At 52.0% G+C, this 17,793-nt stretch overlaps 7 protein-coding genes across 7 annotated transcripts; 3 read left to right on the top strand and 4 right to left on the bottom strand.

Annotated features, from left to right (window-relative positions):
• Nucleotides 1–173: 173 nt before the first annotated feature.
• Nucleotides 174–1,119, top strand: M431DRAFT_72111 (hypothetical protein; the record flags this gene model as incomplete). The annotated part of the gene is made up of 3 exons (XM_024921987.1): nt 174–244; nt 327–387; nt 451–1,119. The coding sequence occupies 3 exons, from the start codon at nt 174–176 to the stop codon at nt 1,117–1,119; spliced, it is 801 nt and encodes a 266-aa protein (XP_024780774.1).
• A 19-nt stretch (nt 1,120–1,138) lies between these two features.
• On the bottom strand, nt 1,139–2,059 carry M431DRAFT_73215 (hypothetical protein; the record flags this gene model as incomplete). Its single annotated transcript, XM_024922110.1, has 2 exons — nt 1,139–1,909; nt 1,967–2,059. The coding sequence occupies 2 exons, from the start codon at nt 2,057–2,059 to the stop codon at nt 1,139–1,141; spliced, it is 864 nt and encodes a 287-aa protein (XP_024780773.1).
• A 497-nt stretch (nt 2,060–2,556) lies between these two features.
• Nucleotides 2,557–4,434, top strand: M431DRAFT_489868 (hypothetical protein; the record flags this gene model as incomplete). Its single annotated transcript, XM_024916736.1, has 3 exons — nt 2,557–2,997; nt 3,060–3,513; nt 3,575–4,434. The coding sequence occupies 3 exons, from the start codon at nt 2,557–2,559 to the stop codon at nt 4,432–4,434; spliced, it is 1,755 nt and encodes a 584-aa protein (XP_024780772.1).
• Nucleotides 4,435–4,672: 238 nt separating this feature from the next.
• M431DRAFT_527067 (hypothetical protein) lies at nt 4,673–6,155 on the bottom strand (the record flags this gene model as incomplete). Its single annotated transcript, XM_024920700.1, has 2 exons — nt 4,673–5,819; nt 5,879–6,155. The coding sequence occupies 2 exons, from the start codon at nt 6,153–6,155 to the stop codon at nt 4,846–4,848; spliced, it is 1,251 nt and encodes a 416-aa protein (XP_024780771.1). The 3' UTR covers nt 4,673–4,845.
• Nucleotides 6,156–7,919: 1,764 nt separating this feature from the next.
• On the top strand, nt 7,920–8,850 carry M431DRAFT_489866 (hypothetical protein; the record flags this gene model as incomplete). The annotated part of the gene is made up of 2 exons (XM_024916735.1): nt 7,920–8,769; nt 8,837–8,850. 2 exons carry the CDS (start codon nt 7,920–7,922, stop codon nt 8,848–8,850), a joined length of 864 nt encoding a protein of 287 aa, XP_024780770.1.
• Nucleotides 8,851–9,507: 657 nt separating this feature from the next.
• On the bottom strand, nt 9,508–12,213 carry M431DRAFT_489865 (hypothetical protein; the record flags this gene model as incomplete). Its single annotated transcript, XM_024916734.1, has 3 exons — nt 9,508–10,252; nt 10,316–11,385; nt 11,449–12,213. The coding sequence occupies 3 exons, from the start codon at nt 12,211–12,213 to the stop codon at nt 9,508–9,510; spliced, it is 2,580 nt and encodes an 859-aa protein (XP_024780769.1).
• A 2,213-nt stretch (nt 12,214–14,426) lies between these two features.
• Nucleotides 14,427–15,062, bottom strand: M431DRAFT_203539 (hypothetical protein). Its single transcript, XM_024913357.1, has one exon. The coding sequence runs from the start codon at nt 15,023–15,025 to the stop codon at nt 14,555–14,557; it is 471 nt and encodes a 156-aa protein (XP_024780768.1). The 5' UTR covers nt 15,026–15,062; the 3' UTR covers nt 14,427–14,554.
• Between the last annotated feature and the right edge of the window lie 2,731 nt (nt 15,063–17,793).

Below are 17,793 nucleotides of genomic sequence, written 5' to 3'. Positions count from 1 at the left end.
ATTCCGTTCCCAGCTTGACTTGATTTCATCAATCATCGGCACGCTGCTGAAAGTTTGATTTGCCCGTCAGCTTATTTTCGATTCAATCTTGCGCTGACATTTGCACTATTCTTGCTGTTTCTCCAACATATTTAAATTCAGCGATATTCCCCCTTTGATTGCTTCTCTTCAAGATGGATTCCGCCGTGGACATGGCCGACAGCTCTCGAGCGCTGGATCTGGCGCGCATCCGCTTCCAGCTCATGTCAGTTGGCCCGAGCTATGCAAAGCTCAGCTCTCAATCCCAAATTCGTCATTTTGCATGCGCTCTGACATGTTTCATATAGCCGACTCGAAGACACAATTTCCTTTTCCCTCATTGAGAGAGTGCAGTTTCCTCTGAACAAGGTGAGTCATAGATGCCGAAGCCCAAATATTGTTCTGTTACTGACTCGAGCTTCCTTTATCTAGACCATCTACACGCCTGGCGCTCTCCCCATCCCCGACAGCCGCCTGAGCTTCTTCGACTGGTACTTTTCCGAGCAGGAGAAACTGCAGTCCCTGATTCGCCGTTTCGAATCCCCCGACGAATACCCTTTCTTCCCAGAGTCTGTCCAGAAACCCATGCTGAAGCCCCTCAACTACCCCAAGATCCTGCACAAAAACGACGTCTGCGTCAACGACAAGATCAAAAAGTTCTACATTGAAACGTTCCTACCAGAAGTGTGCCCCAACTTTGGCCGTGAGGACCGAGGAGAGTCGCAGGAAAACTACGGCTCGACATCTACGTGCGACATTGCCTGCCTGCAGGCCCTGTCTAGGAGAATTCACTTTGGTAAATTCGTTGCAGAGTCCAAGTTCCAGTCAGATCCTGAGCTCTACACGCAGCTCATCAAGAACGAGGACCGGGAGGCCATTGGCGAGTCCATCACCAACAGAGCCGTCGAGGAGCAGGTCCTCGCCCGTCTTCGTCTCAAGGCCGAGACCTACGGCAAGGACCCGTCGATGCTGGGCGGCGTGGAGCAGCCGGTCAAGATCAACGTGGACGCGGTGGTGTCCATGTACAAAGACTTTGTCATTCCCTTGACCAAGGAGGTTGAGGTTGAGTACTTGATGCAGAGACTCCTGCCAGAAGAGTAGAGGCAATACATATCATCATCTATTGCGGCGCAGCTATATAGTCACTCACGGCCTTGACGGCCTCCTTGAATTTACTCGCCTCAATGAGGATCATGTGTCCAAATGTCTTGATGCCCAGCTCTTGAAACGCCCGCTTGCTGTCTGCCACCGCATCGTCCTCTTTTGTGTACCGGAAGCTGCCGTGTGCTACGGCGAATTTTTGTAGAATCTCATCCTCGGGGTGGAAGTGATAGGTTGAAGCCTCTTCCTTGGCCTTTTTGCGTTTTCGGTCCTCCACGTCCAGCGTTGATTCTACCTCCTGATACGTCCTTGAGAAGATGAGATAGTAAGAAAACTCGTACGGCTCCTTGTCTTCGATCGCGTCCTCCACCTCTTCAACGAGCATTGTATACAGCGGTGGCGCAATTTCAGACGGCATGTTGATGAGTCGCTCCGAAAAGACGAGTCCGACGGGCTTTTGTGCGGTGATGAGCTCGGCAACGGCTGATATTGAGGGGTTGGTCTGGGCCTTGTCCACGATGTACTTGAGAATATCCTTCATGGGCTCCTTTTCGCGGTGCTCGTATGTGTTGAGAACCGTGAGCATGGCATAGGCGTCGTTGGCTTTGCCGTCAACCTTGACTGTTGAGCCAATCGTCGGTTGCGACAGGATCAGATCCGACAGCGCAGACATGTTGAAGAGGTTGGCGTCGACATCGAAGAGCTGTCGAAGCAATGACTTTGTGCCGTGGAAATCAATCTCGGGATCAAAGTTGAACCATTCAAAGTCCACATTGACCATATCAAAGTCCTAACAACGTCAGCGCATCTTCCACTGAGTAGAGCAGAACGGCTTCTCTCATCTCACCTCATCATCGCTGCTGTCCTCTTCCATTCGGTCGGCACCTGCATCTGCGGGCGGCACATCTTTGGCCTCCTCCCGTGACCTCTTTTTACCCATTTTTGTCTGTGATTATCTGAATTGCTTTTGCGATTGATGGATTGAATGCGCTCCGCAATGACGAAGCAAGTCTTTTGGTTTCATCTCAACTGAGCTTCGATAACGAATTTTTGCTCTCCATACCCCGCGCTATACCGCATCTAGCCACGATAAGAGCTCTATGGCGTCTAATTAGACGCGATATCGTGCGCTTAACCAGCCAACCAGCGGCCACTCCCCAGACTCTGCCTCTGTTCCCACTTGGATGTCGTCGCAACTTACGTAGCCGAACTGGATCAGCAGCTTCACTGGCGGAATCTCAACTTCGCGCATCCACCCTCTGCCGAGCTTCCAATCGGGCGTTGCGGCATGAGCGACACTCAATTCTGAGACAATCTCCATATCTAATCGCCGTATCTTATCCTCTGCTCGCAAAGGGTCATCGTGATCTTGCCTTACCTCGCCGTTAACCCATATATTGCCGCTATACCGAGCCTTTGTTGAATCCGACCGTCACCATGGACTACAGCGCCTCTATACACGAGACCGAGGACCCCGCGGCGTCTCCCTGGGGCAACACTCCGGGCTCGTCTCCCCAGCATGACCGCACCACGTTTGCGAGCCTCACGGGAGATGCTCCTGTTCCCGCTTTCCCGTACACCCCGCAGTCGTCCAACGGCCTGGGACCAAGTGGTGACGATGTCTTTCCGCAGTCTGGCTCAATAACTCCAGCGGCCGGTGGAGGGAGTGAGCACGAAGATGCGGGATTGACTGCGTCTTCAGAGTCTGGCACCGTGCCTCCATCTGAGGCCCCCCAGTCAGCAGCTTCAACAGAGGTGCCACCAGAGGATGCGCAACAGCCTCGGAAGCCTCCGCAGCCCCAATTCCGGCTGCAGGCAAAGATTACAGGCCTGGAACGAACGGGAAAGAAGGATCCGATACTGCGATTCGACGTTCACGTGAGTTGTCCTCTCTGCTGTGTTGATAGAGAGCGCCATTGATCTAACAAGCCGCTCCTCAGACCAACCTGCCTCGATTTCGCACCACCCAGTACCGAGATGTCCGACGTTTGCATTCCGAGTTTGTCAAGCTTGGAGAGCACTTGATATCTGCAAACCCCGAAGCTCTGGTACCCGCTGTCCCTCCTCCTATCACATCGGCTGGCGCTGGTACAGAGGAAGATGAAAACCGCGTCAAGGCCCTGATGCAGCGATGGTTCAACTATGTGTGTGGGAATGAGGTATTGATGAGAGACGACGAGATGGTTCTTTTTGTTGAAAGCGACTTTGGCTACAGCCCGCTGGTGAAGAGAAAGCAGCCCGCAACTGGTGTTCGCAGGAAGATTTTGAAGCAGTTTGCTCCGCCTCCCGATGATACCCCTGAGCTCGCAGAGGCTCGTCCTGTTGTTAAGCTGTTCTATCTTGGTACCATGGATGCTGGCCACAAGGTCGACAAGCTCGTCAAGGCTAGGAGAGGTAAGATAAGAGTGCTGGCTAATTTGGTTTATGCTACCTTGCTAATGAATATAAATTGCAGGTCTTGGACTTGTCGAGTCTGATTACGGTGTGAAGCTTGGCGCCATGCATGTCCAGGAGCCGCACCCCGGATTGGCAAACGCTTACAAGAAGCTTGGTCGGGTGATTCAGACTGTCGGAGACTATCACGCCGCTCAAGCCACGGCTGAGGCTGCCACCATCGGTGACCCATTCCAGTATCACTCGCAGGATGCCTTTATCGTCAAGGAGTCTCTCACCAACCGTCAAATCCTCATCCGCGAGTTCTTGCAAGCTCAAGAGGTAACACGAAGCAAGCTAAACGCCGCCGATCGTCTCAAGGCCAGCTCCAGCGTTCGGCGAGAAAAAGTTGACGAGGCCATCGCAGCCCTTGACGAAGCCCGAACAAACGAAACCCAGCTCTTCAACAAGACAAGTAGAGTTACCCAGAGCCTCGTTCAAGAACGCCGCAGGTGGTTCGACAGAACGGCCAGTGACCTGCGTCTGGAAATCAGGGAACTTGTCCTCCGTGAGATTGAGGCCGAGCGTCGGTCGCTAGCCCTCCTGGAGAGCGTGAGAGCGGATATCCGGTCCATCGATGCCTCCGGTGGTCTGAGCCGTCTGGGCCGTGAATCTCATCCCACCGTGCGACGAACGAGCCTCGCTGCCAGCCAGGGACCTAAGGGAGATGCTTGGAGCGGCGTTCCTCGTCGGTCCGACGCCACTAGCCGCAGCACCTCGGGCGTCGGTAAGGTGGAGGAAGCTGAAGGTGAGGACGGCCAGGAGTCTGGTTCTGGTAAGCATGGAAGTGGGCTCGGCAACTTGGTCGGTCTGGAGGAGGATGATGAGGACCGAATTGATGCGAGAAATGCGGCGAGCCGGTTAGCTACGAGCACCTTTTAAGAGACGCTGGTGATTTTATAAGGGGGGATGGCTCTTGTTTTCTACTCAGTGCCAAAGTGCGGCCGTTGTCGTTAAAATATAGTTCCAGACGAGCACATGTTTATATTCAATTTTAAGAAACGAACCAAGTTGACGAATAATAAGGAGTGTAGAAATCGAATAGAGTTGTTTTTACGAAGAATTCGAATGATTGTGTTCCAAGCATTTTTCAGTTGCCTCGCGAATTTACTCATGGCTGATAGTTACGCCAGCCCTCGTTATGTCATTCATTACCCATCTATGAATCGTTCCCTTGCGTTGAACGTGTTTAAAAAAAAGGAAGAGAGAAAACAAACGCCCCATGGTAATGCCTCAAGCAAACAAAAAAATCACCCAAAGTTCTAGCCTTATAAGCAAAACCTAATATCATCCTCAAACGTGCAGATCGCCCGTGCCCGGAATGTTAAACGGGACACCACTCATATTATAATTCAGATTCCCACGTCTCGCTGCACCCTTGCTTGATTCAATAGCATGAAATTTCCTGCCCACATCCTTTGCCTGGTTGACGCCCTGCATGATGGAGTTCAAAAGGCCGAGGAGGTGGACATTGTTAGACTCGCTCTCTACTTCCTTCTCAAAAGCCTCCCTGTCTGACGGAATGACGAGGTCAAGACGGCTGACCAGGGCCTGGATCTGTCGAAGAATGTTGTGAGATGGCGTAGTATTGTTCGTGTCCGTATCCATGCTCTCTCCCTGGTCATCTCCATTGATGTACGAGGGCGGTAAACGTTCCAGGTAAGTAGTGATGAGCTGGATTCTGGAGTGGAGCATCTTGATGGCGTTGGCCTTTGCCGTCAGCGAAGCAATCATCTCGTCCTCCTCCCGCGTCAGAGCGCTCGCCTCATCCACCACCGCGTCTTTCTTCTCCTCAACCTCGCTCTCCACCAGCCTCCGCTTCCCCTTTCCGTTTGACTCTATCGAACGAGCTGGCCGTTCTTCCTTGACGGCCGGAGCTGGGGCGCTGGCTGCTGCGTTTCCACCACCGCTAGCCACGTAATTCATGCTAATCATTTCCGTCTCATCCGTCTCGACAGAATATGGCACCTCTCGGAATTTCAGCTTAAGTGAGGAGTCACCGTCGTCCATCTTCTTGTCCTCTCCGTCATTTTCCGCCCTGGCGTCGTCGACCTCAAAGTTGCTCTCGTATATTGTCAACGGCAATTTACCGCCGACTGAATGCTGCGCAACCTCTTGTGGGTGGAAACCTAGCAAAACGGCCGACTCGTTCCAGTTTTCGAGGATCTGGCTGTGGACGGGCAGGATGGTGGGCGAGGGACCTGATGACGACAGCAGCGTGTACCAGCCGACAAAGTCCAGTTTTCGGTCTTTATGCACAAGGCACACTGTTAAAAAGCGAGTTAGCAAAGCATGCGACGGGATGTCGAGGGCGGATGTGGCGCACTCTGTTCTAATCTTCTGCCAAACTTGTCTACGTCCACCAGGTAGCCTCCATCGACCTCGGGTGCTTCCTTGACGTGGCATTCAAAAGCGTGTTCAATGGTGATTTCCCGGCCATTCTGCTGGCCTAACAGAGCTCCGATTATGGGCCCCTTTTGCTCTCGCAGAGTGTGTCGTGTGATGTAGTCGGAGATTGTGAGAAGCACTAGCGGGTGCAGGACGGCCTGGAGCTGGGAGCTCTTCTGGGTCGATAGAAGAGGGTTGGAGCTGGGAGCATCCATGTTGGTGGGAGAGATATTGCTGTATTATCGGCGGGAAGTGATTCGTCGTATGTGATGGTTATTTTTGAGGCTGCAATCTGGGTCGTAGGGGGGATGATGTAATAGAGAAGAAGCGTGATGAGAGCTGAGATGTGAAGTTGGTTGTATGTTGGAGGTTGAGCAACTGCCCCGCGTGCCGTGGGGTTGAGAGGCAGCAGAGCGATGACTAAGCCGGTCTGGTTGATCATCGTCTACCTATGTCTTGAAGCACAACCAGGAGCTCAATTACAGAAGCCCTCATTATATTTGTATCTTTATACATATTATTCTTCATATTTTTAATCTAAATTTTAATTGAAGCTCAAATTAGTGGCAGACGTTGATCTGATCTGAACCACTCTGAATTCAACTCTTCTGGTAATTGCACCTTCTATTCCAACCAGGCCGGCTCCTCAAGGTTGACATCCACAAGAGAGGACGAGCCGACATACCAAGAAGATTTGTTGTTGCAATACCCGTTCCACAAGTGATCTGAAAACAATTGTGATATCCACTGAGCAGAGTCATTTGAGCTGCAAAGCTTGACCTCAATGGATAACCTTTGGTATTAGCTTACATGCTTGTTCATCGGTTCCGCGCCCCTGGTACTAACCCCAGCGAACAATTGAAACCACAACAGGCAACATCCGCACCATATTCATACAAATCATAATCGTTTAAGTCAATGCTAATTTTGGAACCTTATTGTTAACTCTGTATGAGCGGCCCTCAAGTCCGGCCAGCCGTTTATGTTTCTGCGTGGTTTATAAACCTCGGAACGCAACATGAGAAACACTCCGAAACTTTCAAACATCATGACGCATTGGCGAGACTCAAGCCAGACGGCACTTTCAACAGAGACTCTCTTCCTTTGCCTCCGTTGCCGCCGTCTAGACCGTTTGGGGTTCTGCGGCTTTGTTTGTTGCCGGTCGATCTGGCGTCTGAGAATCGCCAGGGGGGTGAAACTTGCCCCGCGGTCTCAAACGTGGGATCAAGACCAAGCTTTTCTTTACCCCAAACAATGACACTTACCAGATTCAGCTACTCTTTTGGTCATTCTGCGACGCTTCACGTTCACCGGTTTGAGCTTATACCGCCCGCACTATCCCTCGATCCTACCGTGATGGTGTTTTGAACTTTACTTGTGTTATGATGCGCTAAGCTTGGATTTAGTGTTGCTTTATAGCTTCTGCCGGGAGACGATTCGCGTTTCGCATTAATATTTCCCGACTCATGAGACTTTCGCTTACGGTTGTGCTTTGGGGATTGCTGGGACTCACCCATGATGCCTTGAGAGTTGTGACGATCAACTGAGATCGACATGTCATTAGACCTAGCGAATCATCCGATAGACTAGGGGCTCTTCCTCCCTCAACCCCGTAGAGGTAGTCTCTGGATACCATCACATCCGGTCTCAGGGGTTGACGACTCATACAAGCTACGACTCCATGGCTAAGCGACCAGGGCTCCGGATGAAGATGAGACGGGCAGAAAGCTTGTGTACGGCAGCATCCGAGGTATCCTCTTCCTAAGAGTATATATCATGCCCTCTCTCCACCCCAAGTTCTGGTCTCTTCTCTTTTTCTCCTCAGGGTCGCTGCGCTTCACTCACTTTACATTCAATTCTTTTCTTTTCCTAAACAAGAGCTGTGCTCTGTTTCCTTCGATTCACTGAAACCTTTTGCTTCTTTTACCAACCAATCTTTAAACTCTTTTTCATCTCTTATTTTCATCACATCATTCAAAATGAAGCCTTCTTCAATTCTCCTTCTCGCCGCTGCCGGCCTTTCGTCCGCTCTGCCGGCTCAGCCCGGCACCGCCAACACCGGTGTCCAGGCCCGGGACAGCCGATCTCTCTTCGGCCATGCCATCAATGCCATTGCTGCCCGCAACCTGGTCCCTCTCAACGCCAACACGGCTGCTCCCCCTCCTGCGGCCGATCCCGCCGCCGGCAAGAAAGAGGCCCCTGCTGCTGCTCCTCCTGCGGCTAAGCCTACGGACAAGAAGGCCGGCGATGACAAGAAGGCTGGCGATGCCAAGGCTACTGATGCCGCCGCGACCACCACTGCCGCTGCTGCTACTACCACTGCCGCCGCCGCCGATGCCGCCGCTACTACCGTTGCTGCCACCACGACCTCCGCGGCCCCGGCCATCGAGACCACCGCCGTCGCCGTCGGTAACGGAACCGCCTCCGATAACGGCAAGGGCAAGGGTAACGGAAAGGGTAACGGCAAGAACAACGGCCAGGGCAAGGGCCAGGGCAAGGGAAAGCATAACAACAACAACAACAACAACAACAACAACAACAACAACAACAACAACAACAACAACAACAACAACAACAACAACAACAACAACAACAATAACAACAACGGCAACAACGCTCTGGGCGCAGCCATCGCCGGCGCCCTCAACACTCTCGGCCTCGACGGTGTCCTAGACGCCAGCTCCCTGGACAAGCTGAGCGTCGGCAGCCAGATCTCTTTGCTGGCCCAGATCGTTTCCCTGCAGACTATGAAGGATCTGCAGATGGTTGGTGGACAGGATATTGTTGTTGTGTTGAACCAGGGCTTTAAGAGCAATGGGCTCAATATTGGTAAGTCTGAACCATGATTCTCTCTTATAAATGTTTAAGTGGTCGGTGTGCTAACGAGGTTTATTAGTTATCAACGCGTAAGGCGGAATGAGAAATGAAGCTTTCGATGGGTAAAATAGGAATGAAATGGAAATGAAACACGACAGGGATTGGAGCTGGTTGATCTAGCATGGAGAGTATGTAAATCATGATAACTTGGAAAAAAAGAATTGTCAATCAACCCGCGCTTCCCATCATGTGAATGTCAAAGCTTTTCTCTCGTGAAATGCGAATATTGCAAGAGTCAAGCTCTAAATATTAAGAGTGCTGCTCGGCCGTTGTCATCTATCATCCAATCTAGTACAATCAACTCAAAACACCGACAAGGTAGGTATAAATCAACGAAAAAAACAGTAAACGTGATTCGATACAATTAAATCATACAAGAAACCATATGTATAGCCCCTTGACAACAAAAAAAAACAAAAAAAGCTATCCTTTCAAAAATATGCCCTCAACCTCATGATTCTTCGCTCCCAACCCACCAGCTCCCCCATGAACTCCCATCCATCCGACCCTTCATCCATTCAATATGATGTGTGATGTCCCTTTTCTCCCCTAAAACACCTGAAAAATAAAAAAAAGAAATTTATATAAACAAACATTCCTACATACCTTTCGTCAATCCGTTCGCTTGCAGAGAAAATATCCCATGAACGTCGCTCATCTTCAACCTAAACACATGGCCATGGCTATCTATTAACCCACCACGGCCTTTTCACTGAGACTCTCGAGAAATCCTCCCAGATCCTCCTTCTTGACTTCCACGACAGAGTGCTCGAAGCTGTCGATTCGGACACGCGCGCTCGTCTCAGAGACGACTTCCTGGAATGCGTTGCCAAACTTGTTCAAGCCGTACCCTCTATCGTTCTCAGCATCTTCGTCATCCGAGTCGTCTTCCGATTCAGACGAGTCTGACGCTTCAGATTCCGTCTCTAGTTCGTCATCATCATCGTTGTCGTCGTTGCCTTGATTCGCAGCTCGTTTAGCCGCACGCTTCTCCTCCCGAATCTTTTCTTTTGCCTTTCGCGCCTCCTCTTTCTTCTTTGCCTTGGCCTCTTTGTTTGATTGCCTCTCTTGCTTAGTAGCCTTGTTCATAAACACGCTATCAGGTCCTCCGCCACCACCAGTACCAACGACGATGTAGACTCCACGCTTCTCGTTCAAGCTCGCCACTACCAGGGGTGTTCCACGACCGCCATGAGACAGCTTTCCCTGGGATTCCTTTTCTTGTTCAGCCAAAGCCTCTCCTATCCAGAGAGCCAGCTTTGTCAAGGCGGCTGGGTGGGTGAAGAGAGCAACATCTGGGCCATCTTTGACGACGCACATGCGGAAAGCACGGAGATGCTTGATTTGCTTCTTGTTGATGAGAGATGTCCCTGTTCGGTAGATTGCGCGGTGCAGGAATTGTGCCGTTGGTAGTCCGGCTTTGAGAGCATCAATACTGTCATAATTCGTTAGCATTTCAATTTCATTTTCCTGCATTGGACTTATAAGTGCAGCTCACTTTTCCAATGCATCATACGCTTCCCAGAAGCGTCCAATATACTCCTCGCCCTGCGCAGTCAACTCTGACTCGTCCTCCACCTCGCGGGTCACTTGGCTTGGTCCTCCGCTCGTTGTTTCCAAAGTCTGAGCATGTTGTCCAACCTCTAGCAGAGCACCAATGATAATGCCAACATCCTGAGCGCTGAGGGTGGCACGCCAACCCCAGCTGCGGACAAAGCCCCATCCATCCTTGGCTCCCGCTCGATCTTTGCCGTCCGTGTCGACCGCTGGGACCATCTCGTCCAAGTTGTATAGAGATCCGTACTTCAAAAGCTTTGCTCTCAGCTCGCGCTTCAGCATCATGTCCATGTGCGTATAGCTCTGTTTGCATTGCGCCAAGCTGACTCCCATCTTGGCGAGAAGCTTGTGAAGCCGCTTGATACCCGCCTCGCTCCAAGTTCTTAGCCTAGAAAAGAGATATGGCGAGTGAAGCATGCTGTCGTAGAGACTCCAGTGTCGGATCAGAAGAAACCTTGGCTCTGGTGACAGGCGAATGCCCGTGTCTTCAGGGTTCCTGGCCGTGGTTGGTATGATGCCATTATTTTCAGGGGCAACTTTTCCGTTTGTCATTTCTGGCGGGTTCAACCTCCGGACCTCATCTCGCAAGAGCTGTCGCAGGCGAGCACCTCGCACGCCAAACCAACCAGACGGCCTCCCACCTCCACCAGAGCGGACGGGGGCGGCCACGCCCGCTGATGACCGTCCGTAAAGCTCCATCGATGTAACTCCTACTATAGCCAGCCAGAGAAGGTCATTGTCATCGCGACCTAGTTCGGAGGCCAACGAGTACATCATGGACGAGATGGGTTCTGCAAAGGACGAGCCCATCCTGTAGTATTGGTGTAGGACGGCTTCTCTTTCTTGTCGCATTCGTAATAATCGCTTTCGCAAGGTACGGGCAGAAACTTTTGGCGGAGGTTGGGCCCCTGATGGAGGCTCGACGGGGTCACTCGACAGCACTGCAGGATCTCGGATTGACAGTAGGCCTCTGGGCTTCGGCCTGCGAGGAGAGCTGGCTATGGAACTTGACTAGGAAGTGTTAGAGATGCATTACCATAATGATGTTCGGGGAGGACGCTTGGGTTTACGTACGGAATTACTTCGTCGCCGTTGGCGAGGCGGCTCTTCCTCGTCGTCACTAGACTCGTCCTCGTTTAAGCTCTTTCTCTTCTGTCCTGCATGAGCTGACTCTTCCTGACCAGAATGGGCTTCATCATCATCCTCATCTTCGCTGGAGTCCTCGTCGCCCTGCTCCTCAATGTCTGGCATATCCAGAAGCGCAAGATACGCATCACGCTCCGTCATGAGATCCCCCTCAATATCGCCGTCGTCAAACACCACGATGCCTCCTTTGCCCGAGTTGTACGATCGATTGATGGCGCCTCCTGTGATTCCCGCCGGGCTCCTCGACTGGTATGAACTCGACACTTGGTTGGCGGGCTCTAGCGGAAAGCCGCCAAAGACGTTGGCCAGGTTCCAAGGCCTATGAGCATCAAAGACCCAGACTTCGACGCCACTGTAGGGAGACTCTTCGCCTTCAGGTTCTAGTCCCAGCAGCGGGCCAAGATCGACCATGCCTCCGACACCGAGGCAGACGACAACTCCTCCACTACCTCCCTTCGACTCCATCATCGGGACCACAAGCTCCCTTCCGGCCTTCTCCAGATCACTGTAGCCCGCGACGGGCTGGATCTTGTGCGGAATGTAGTCATGTTTGAGGAGGCGAGTAAGGATACGGCAAGCGCAAAGAGCGTCCGGTTCGAGCGCGACGAGGATCAAAACGGCCGGGGAGAGAGGATGTCGAGTGTTTTGGAGGTGCGAGTAGAGCTTGGATATGAGAGAACGCGGGAGATACATGGCTCGAGACGGCGGGTATGGATATCTGTATCAAAACCTATAGAAATCCCAATTGGTAGAATAACGGCATGGAATAAAAGCTGAAAGTAAATGCTTCTTTTCTCTTGTTTCCTGGATAGGAGGTAATCACTCCGGAAACGCGCCCAATACTGGCCTGGTCTTGACAGACAAGGGAACTGGCGTTAGACACGGGTCCAAGGCGCATAGCACAATGAAGAATCTAGGAGGACTTTCTTTGGCTCTAAGTTCAAGCTGAGCGAGAAGAGAATATGGAAATAAAAACCAGATGCAGCATATCAATGAGGAAAATAAGAAAAAGAAACAAACAAAAGACAAAATGCTACAAGCAAAATGCTGATGCCGATGCCGATGCTGACGCTGATGCTTAAGCTGTGCTGCTTTTTTTTGTTGTTGAAGAGCTCGAATGTCTGAAGCACACGAGGATGTTTTTGCGCTAGAAGACGCGTGTATGGCCGGGCCATTAAAGAAACGCCCAATTGAGTGACGCGCACCGCGACGGGCAAGTGGGAAGGATCGATGGAGGGGTCCTGCCAAGTGGGGCACGAGTTGACGTGACATGCAGTTTTGTTTGATCCGCGGATTCTGTGAAGCCTCTATTTGCCTAGATATTCCATGATCTATTATTTACATTTTAGCTGTATGAAATACTATTCATTATACTCTTCAATGCTTAATAAAATAATAATAAAAATTCAGGAATGGGGCTACAGCAGCTGCTGCTTACTTTAGTAGTCACCAGCTCACACTAATGCTATTAGCTAACACCCCTGCCCAAAACAATACACACACGCAAACTAAGAGAGCCGCCGCCAAAAGATGCAAAACATCCAGTGCAAAGCAACGACTCAACCTCAACGCAAGGAGGAATCAGCAGAGCAGCCCGCACCAATACAAGTACCCTCTGCCTTTCCTGCAGGCCAAGAAAAGGACGGCCATTTCCGTCCCGTTACCCGCCTAAATCCAAACGCCTTTGGGTCCCCCGGATCTTGAATTTTACGCCCGTCGTGGTTTTTTTAGGTTTTCATTTTTTTCTGATTCGTAAGACGGGGTGTCTGCGTATAGATGCGAGTCAAGCATCAAAATGTGTTTTGCTTCGGGGACCATATTGCCAGCAAACTTGCTTGTCTCGGCCCGTTCGGCTGTCAATTAGATTAAACACTGTCAGCTTAATATAATTCATTGGTGCATATCATTCTCCGGTCCGTATAAACGTAGTTCAAACAGGGAAACGCTGCAGCGCTCTGAGAACCAAGGCGTCTAACCCACACACTCTGGGCTTCTTGGGCTTTTTATTAGGACAGCGTCACACGAGTGGACACCGGGTGGTCGGTGAAAAAACCCGAGCCAAGGCCCTGGGAAAACAATATGCCATGTAACCTGTGCTGATTCAAGGCTTACTTGGTTCCTGTACTTGCACAAGGCACTCATACGTGTACAAACAGGATGAAGTATTGGGAACACAACATGCCCACCCCAGCAAAGTCGTCACGGGAGAAGATAGCCGTCATGAGAATGCGGGCAACAGTCCCTGTATCGTCTCGTATTTTCAAAGGGAGCAAGCCTAGGCTGTGAGGTCGCAATACTAGGCCATCATTACGACTCTAGGCCGTCTCCCTTCCGAAATTAAACTGCGGGCTCCATCTTCTGTGGGAGGAGAAGGAGGAGGGCGAATGCTAGCGCATCACGGCCTGTGTTAGTGACTCCGTACAAGTCATTCTCACCATCTGAATAGCCTGAGTCACTAATTTTGCGGAGCACCAAGCATTGTGTCTAGGAGGAGAGAAGAGGAGAATCAAAGGTCTCTACTAATCATGCGGTCAACAACGGCATCAGAGCCGGACGACGACCTTTGGACTCCCTCCGCCCTTGGGGTGTGGAGGTGTGTCCGGTTATTCTGGCCATGGTACGATGTTGATGGGCTAGCTCGCAGCAGGTATGCGTCTCATGCACGCCTACCCGCCTGTGCGGCAGCCGGGAGAGCGTGCTTGGGACGGAGCCAAGTGTACCTGATGCTGACAGGCAGCTGGAGCTAAGAAGAGGCTGAATGGTTTCGAGCCGAGACATGTGAAGGACAAGGAAGCCAGGAATCAGGAAAATCAGGACCGCAAACAGGACGCCACCAAACTTGGGCCTCCTAGTCCTCGTACACGTATCGTGCTCGTACTGGCAACCACCACTGCACTGCAGCTGCGGGCTTGTCCATGGCCCTGCTCGGGCTAACAAACTGGAACATGGTTCACCGTCCTCGCCAAAAACCCCGCTGCAGCTTCGACGTGCTTGAGAGCGGGTTGGGGGTTCGGATTGCGGATTGGACCAGCGGCTACCGGCTGTTACATCGAGAGACAGCAGATCGCCTTAGACGGAAAAGCAAAGAGTGGGACCCCGGCGTGGATTTCAAGGGAGGGACCAGCGCGGCCAGCAGTCGATTGCCCAACATGAGTAAGGCGTGGAAAGAAGAAATGGTAGGTTTCCCTTTTCTGACAGCTCCCATGGGTCCAAGTTGACGGAGAGGAAACTGTACACATGCAGAAGAGAGAAGAGAAAACGGAGGGAGAGTTGAGAAACAAGGGCGGTGAGAAAGTTGACAGGACCATTGGCGGGCGCCACCAGGACCGCATGTACCGCATGTACCAGCACCAGAATGAAGAGGTACTTGCGGGTGTGCGCATCTAGCAAGGTTCGTGCAGGTAACAAGTACATGCACCTGTCGTACCAAAGAAGCGCGCCTTGCAGGCTGCGGCAGAAACGGAGTGCAGAAGCCGGAGCTTGGCGGAGAAGGGGGAGTGCGCATTGCAAAAACAGAAAATTTGGGTCGAGGTATTATCGAGGCGGAAATCGCAGGTTTGCTCCAAAGTTGCAGCCCAGCGTTGTGCGGCTCAGCTGAAGGATTTCACAAGCCGGCAGCATCCCGCAAGCGGCCAACGGGCTATGACGAGTTACCGACACGACGGTAAGGGCTTACGGGTCTAATTTTGTTTCTTTTTTCCCTTTTTTCTTTACGCTCAGCTCGGAGAAAATATGATAACAAATTACTTTTTTTTTTCCACGTCCCGTCTCATCTCGTGTGCAAGCGGGTGCGAGTCAGACAGACAAAAGAGAGACAAGGCAGATGGGCTGTCGCCAACAAGCGAGAGGTACCAGTACGAGTCGAGTATACTTACATGTACCAGCACCAGCATCCCGGACTCGGCAGTTCCGCTACAAGCGCTCCCTCCAGCCTCAGGTGTGCGTGCGTGCGTTGCGTATTGCTTTGGTGCATATCATACAAGGAGAGCGGACTGTAAATTGCCATCCATTAGTAATTTCACTGAGAACGGCTGACGGCATGGGGGACTTGTGTTTAGTCCAGTCCATGCACAGTAGCCGTTCTGATGGATGGGGGCTCGAAATGCGAGGGCCGCGGATGGACGCATGGAGCCCATCGAAGTTGAGTCCACTGCACTGCACTGCGCTGCACTGCAGAGGTACCCGCTCCATGCTGCTCGTACCTGTACCCGTGCCTGTGCCTGTACCCATACCTGCGCCTGTACCCGCGAGGTACCTGACCCAGCCCGGGGAGGCCCTTCTGGAGCGAAAAAAGGGCACTACCGAGACCTGAGCCTGGAGGATGACACACCGCACCAGACTGTCGGGTCCGGCTGTTGCTGGTTGTGCCACATTTAACCAGAGCGCTGGGCCTGGTTTGCCCTTGGACGGCAGCACTTTTGGGCACAAGAGCCCGAACAAGTTTCTGCAAAGGATGCACCGCTAGAAGAGGCTTGCTAGCCGGTAATATTCTGGAGCTTTTTCGCCAGTGCTAGCAGCAGCCCCAAGGTAACGGGGTCGGTCGTAGTACTGGAGCAGAGCCCAGCCAGCTTGGTGGCTTTCAGGTTTCTGCTGTAGCTCCAAGCTCTGCGCCGTTTTTAGTGCTGGTAGCACTGGTGGGAGAGAGCTGGAGCTGCTTGCTGCCCTAGACTGGGCCAAACAAGACAGGACCGGGGCAGTTTGATGATGGCCGGGCTTGGCGAATAACCACGTCTGTTTTTGTTTCTCAGCTCTGTCTCTGCTCAGTCTCTTTTTCTCTCTTTTCTCTTTGCTTGCCAGTGGTCCCCGGGAGTGTATCCCGTGTCTGGCTCGGTCCAACCAACCAACCAACCCCATTACTCGGTAACACCAGACACCAGTCCATCCCTACTAATACCAACACGCCCCTAGCATCCATAGTTAGGCCAATGGACGCCTTTACCCTCTGTAACAGATTGGATACTTTGGCCCCCAACCTAGCGACCATCCACATTTGCGCGCTGCTCGGCGGAACGGTCCACCGCCTTAGCTGTTTGTGAGCTCTAGCGCCTCGCATGATGGAGTGCACACCACCAAACGAAAATCGCCCATTGTCCCTAGCACCGATTTGCCAGGAATTCGGCTGTCGATGACGGGAAAACGAGACAAAACTAGACAAACAAATGGACGGATTGACACAGCCGTCAGAAGGGAGGAGTATAGTCGTAGCTACAGCATGTGCTTTGCCTTAGTACTCGTACATTTGCACTGACCCTCGCCTCGCTCGCCTGGTCTCGCTTCACTTCGCTTTGCCTTTCCTTGCCTGTCCGCCTCGTAAATCGAGCTATGCTCCGTTCCGTATTGCATCAATGCTCTCTCCTCGCGTAAGTACCTAGGTACCTAGTAGATGGAATGGATCAGATGCGGTGCAATGTACCTTTTTGCTGCACAAGGTTTCGGCCATGGCATCACATCAGGGTCTGAATCCTCCCGATCTTTTTTGTGGCTTCCCAGTGCATCTCCGGCTACCCCTCTTGCAGCCTTTGGGTCAGTCTGTGGCTTCAAGCCTGCACTTTTGCCCCTGCTGGAATGCGTTGCCGTTGCATCCAGCCAATCCAGTGGCATTTCGAGTTCAAATGTATGTTGCCATTCTCGTTCACGTCTCCTCTTCTATCTTAGTAGGCTCTGCTCTAGCTTCAATGTTCTGGCTGTCGGGGCTTTCAATCCAATCCCATCCATCTAGTTTAGCAGCACCCAGTACCCAGTGCCTGGTTTCAATCGCCTACCTCATCTTTTTTTTGTTGGCCGCGTCTGTGTTGTGTCTGCCAAATTCCCCCCTTCATAATATCCATCCCATCCCATCCAAGTTCGCTGCCCCCGCCTTTTGGCCTCCATCTGCTATACTAAAAGTTGCTAGCTAGCTAAAAGTGCAATCTTGCTTGGCAGCTCGTCACTATTCCAGTTTTTTTTTTTTCCCTCCCAAGTCCCGACAGTACGGCGCCCAGGCAAAACGGTAGCTAATGTAATAAGCCACTCTCCACCCGCTACCAGATCTCTGGCTCAGACACCGACCAACAGCACAGCTATAACTCTTTTTGTTTCTTCCAGCCACGCCCTCACGCCCTCGTTTTCCGGGCCTCCACGCCCCCCGGGGATCCTCCTTGCCTCGACGTAGCAGTTGCTGGCAGGGTATCCTCAGGTATCCTCACTGCTAAAACAGAGCAAACTCCCGCCATCCGGCCCCCGAGACTCCAAGGGACCCCCCCATCCCCATCTCTGCTGTACTCCTCCTCCTCA

The sequence above is a fragment of the Trichoderma harzianum genome (assembly GCF_003025095.1).
Source record: "Trichoderma harzianum CBS 226.95 unplaced genomic scaffold M431scaffold_1, whole genome shotgun sequence".
NCBI classification, from domain to species: Eukaryota; Fungi; Ascomycota; class Sordariomycetes; order Hypocreales; family Hypocreaceae; genus Trichoderma; species Trichoderma harzianum.
The sequence above is the reverse complement of the archived record's forward strand: the minus strand, read 5'-3'. Positions and strand labels throughout refer to the sequence as shown.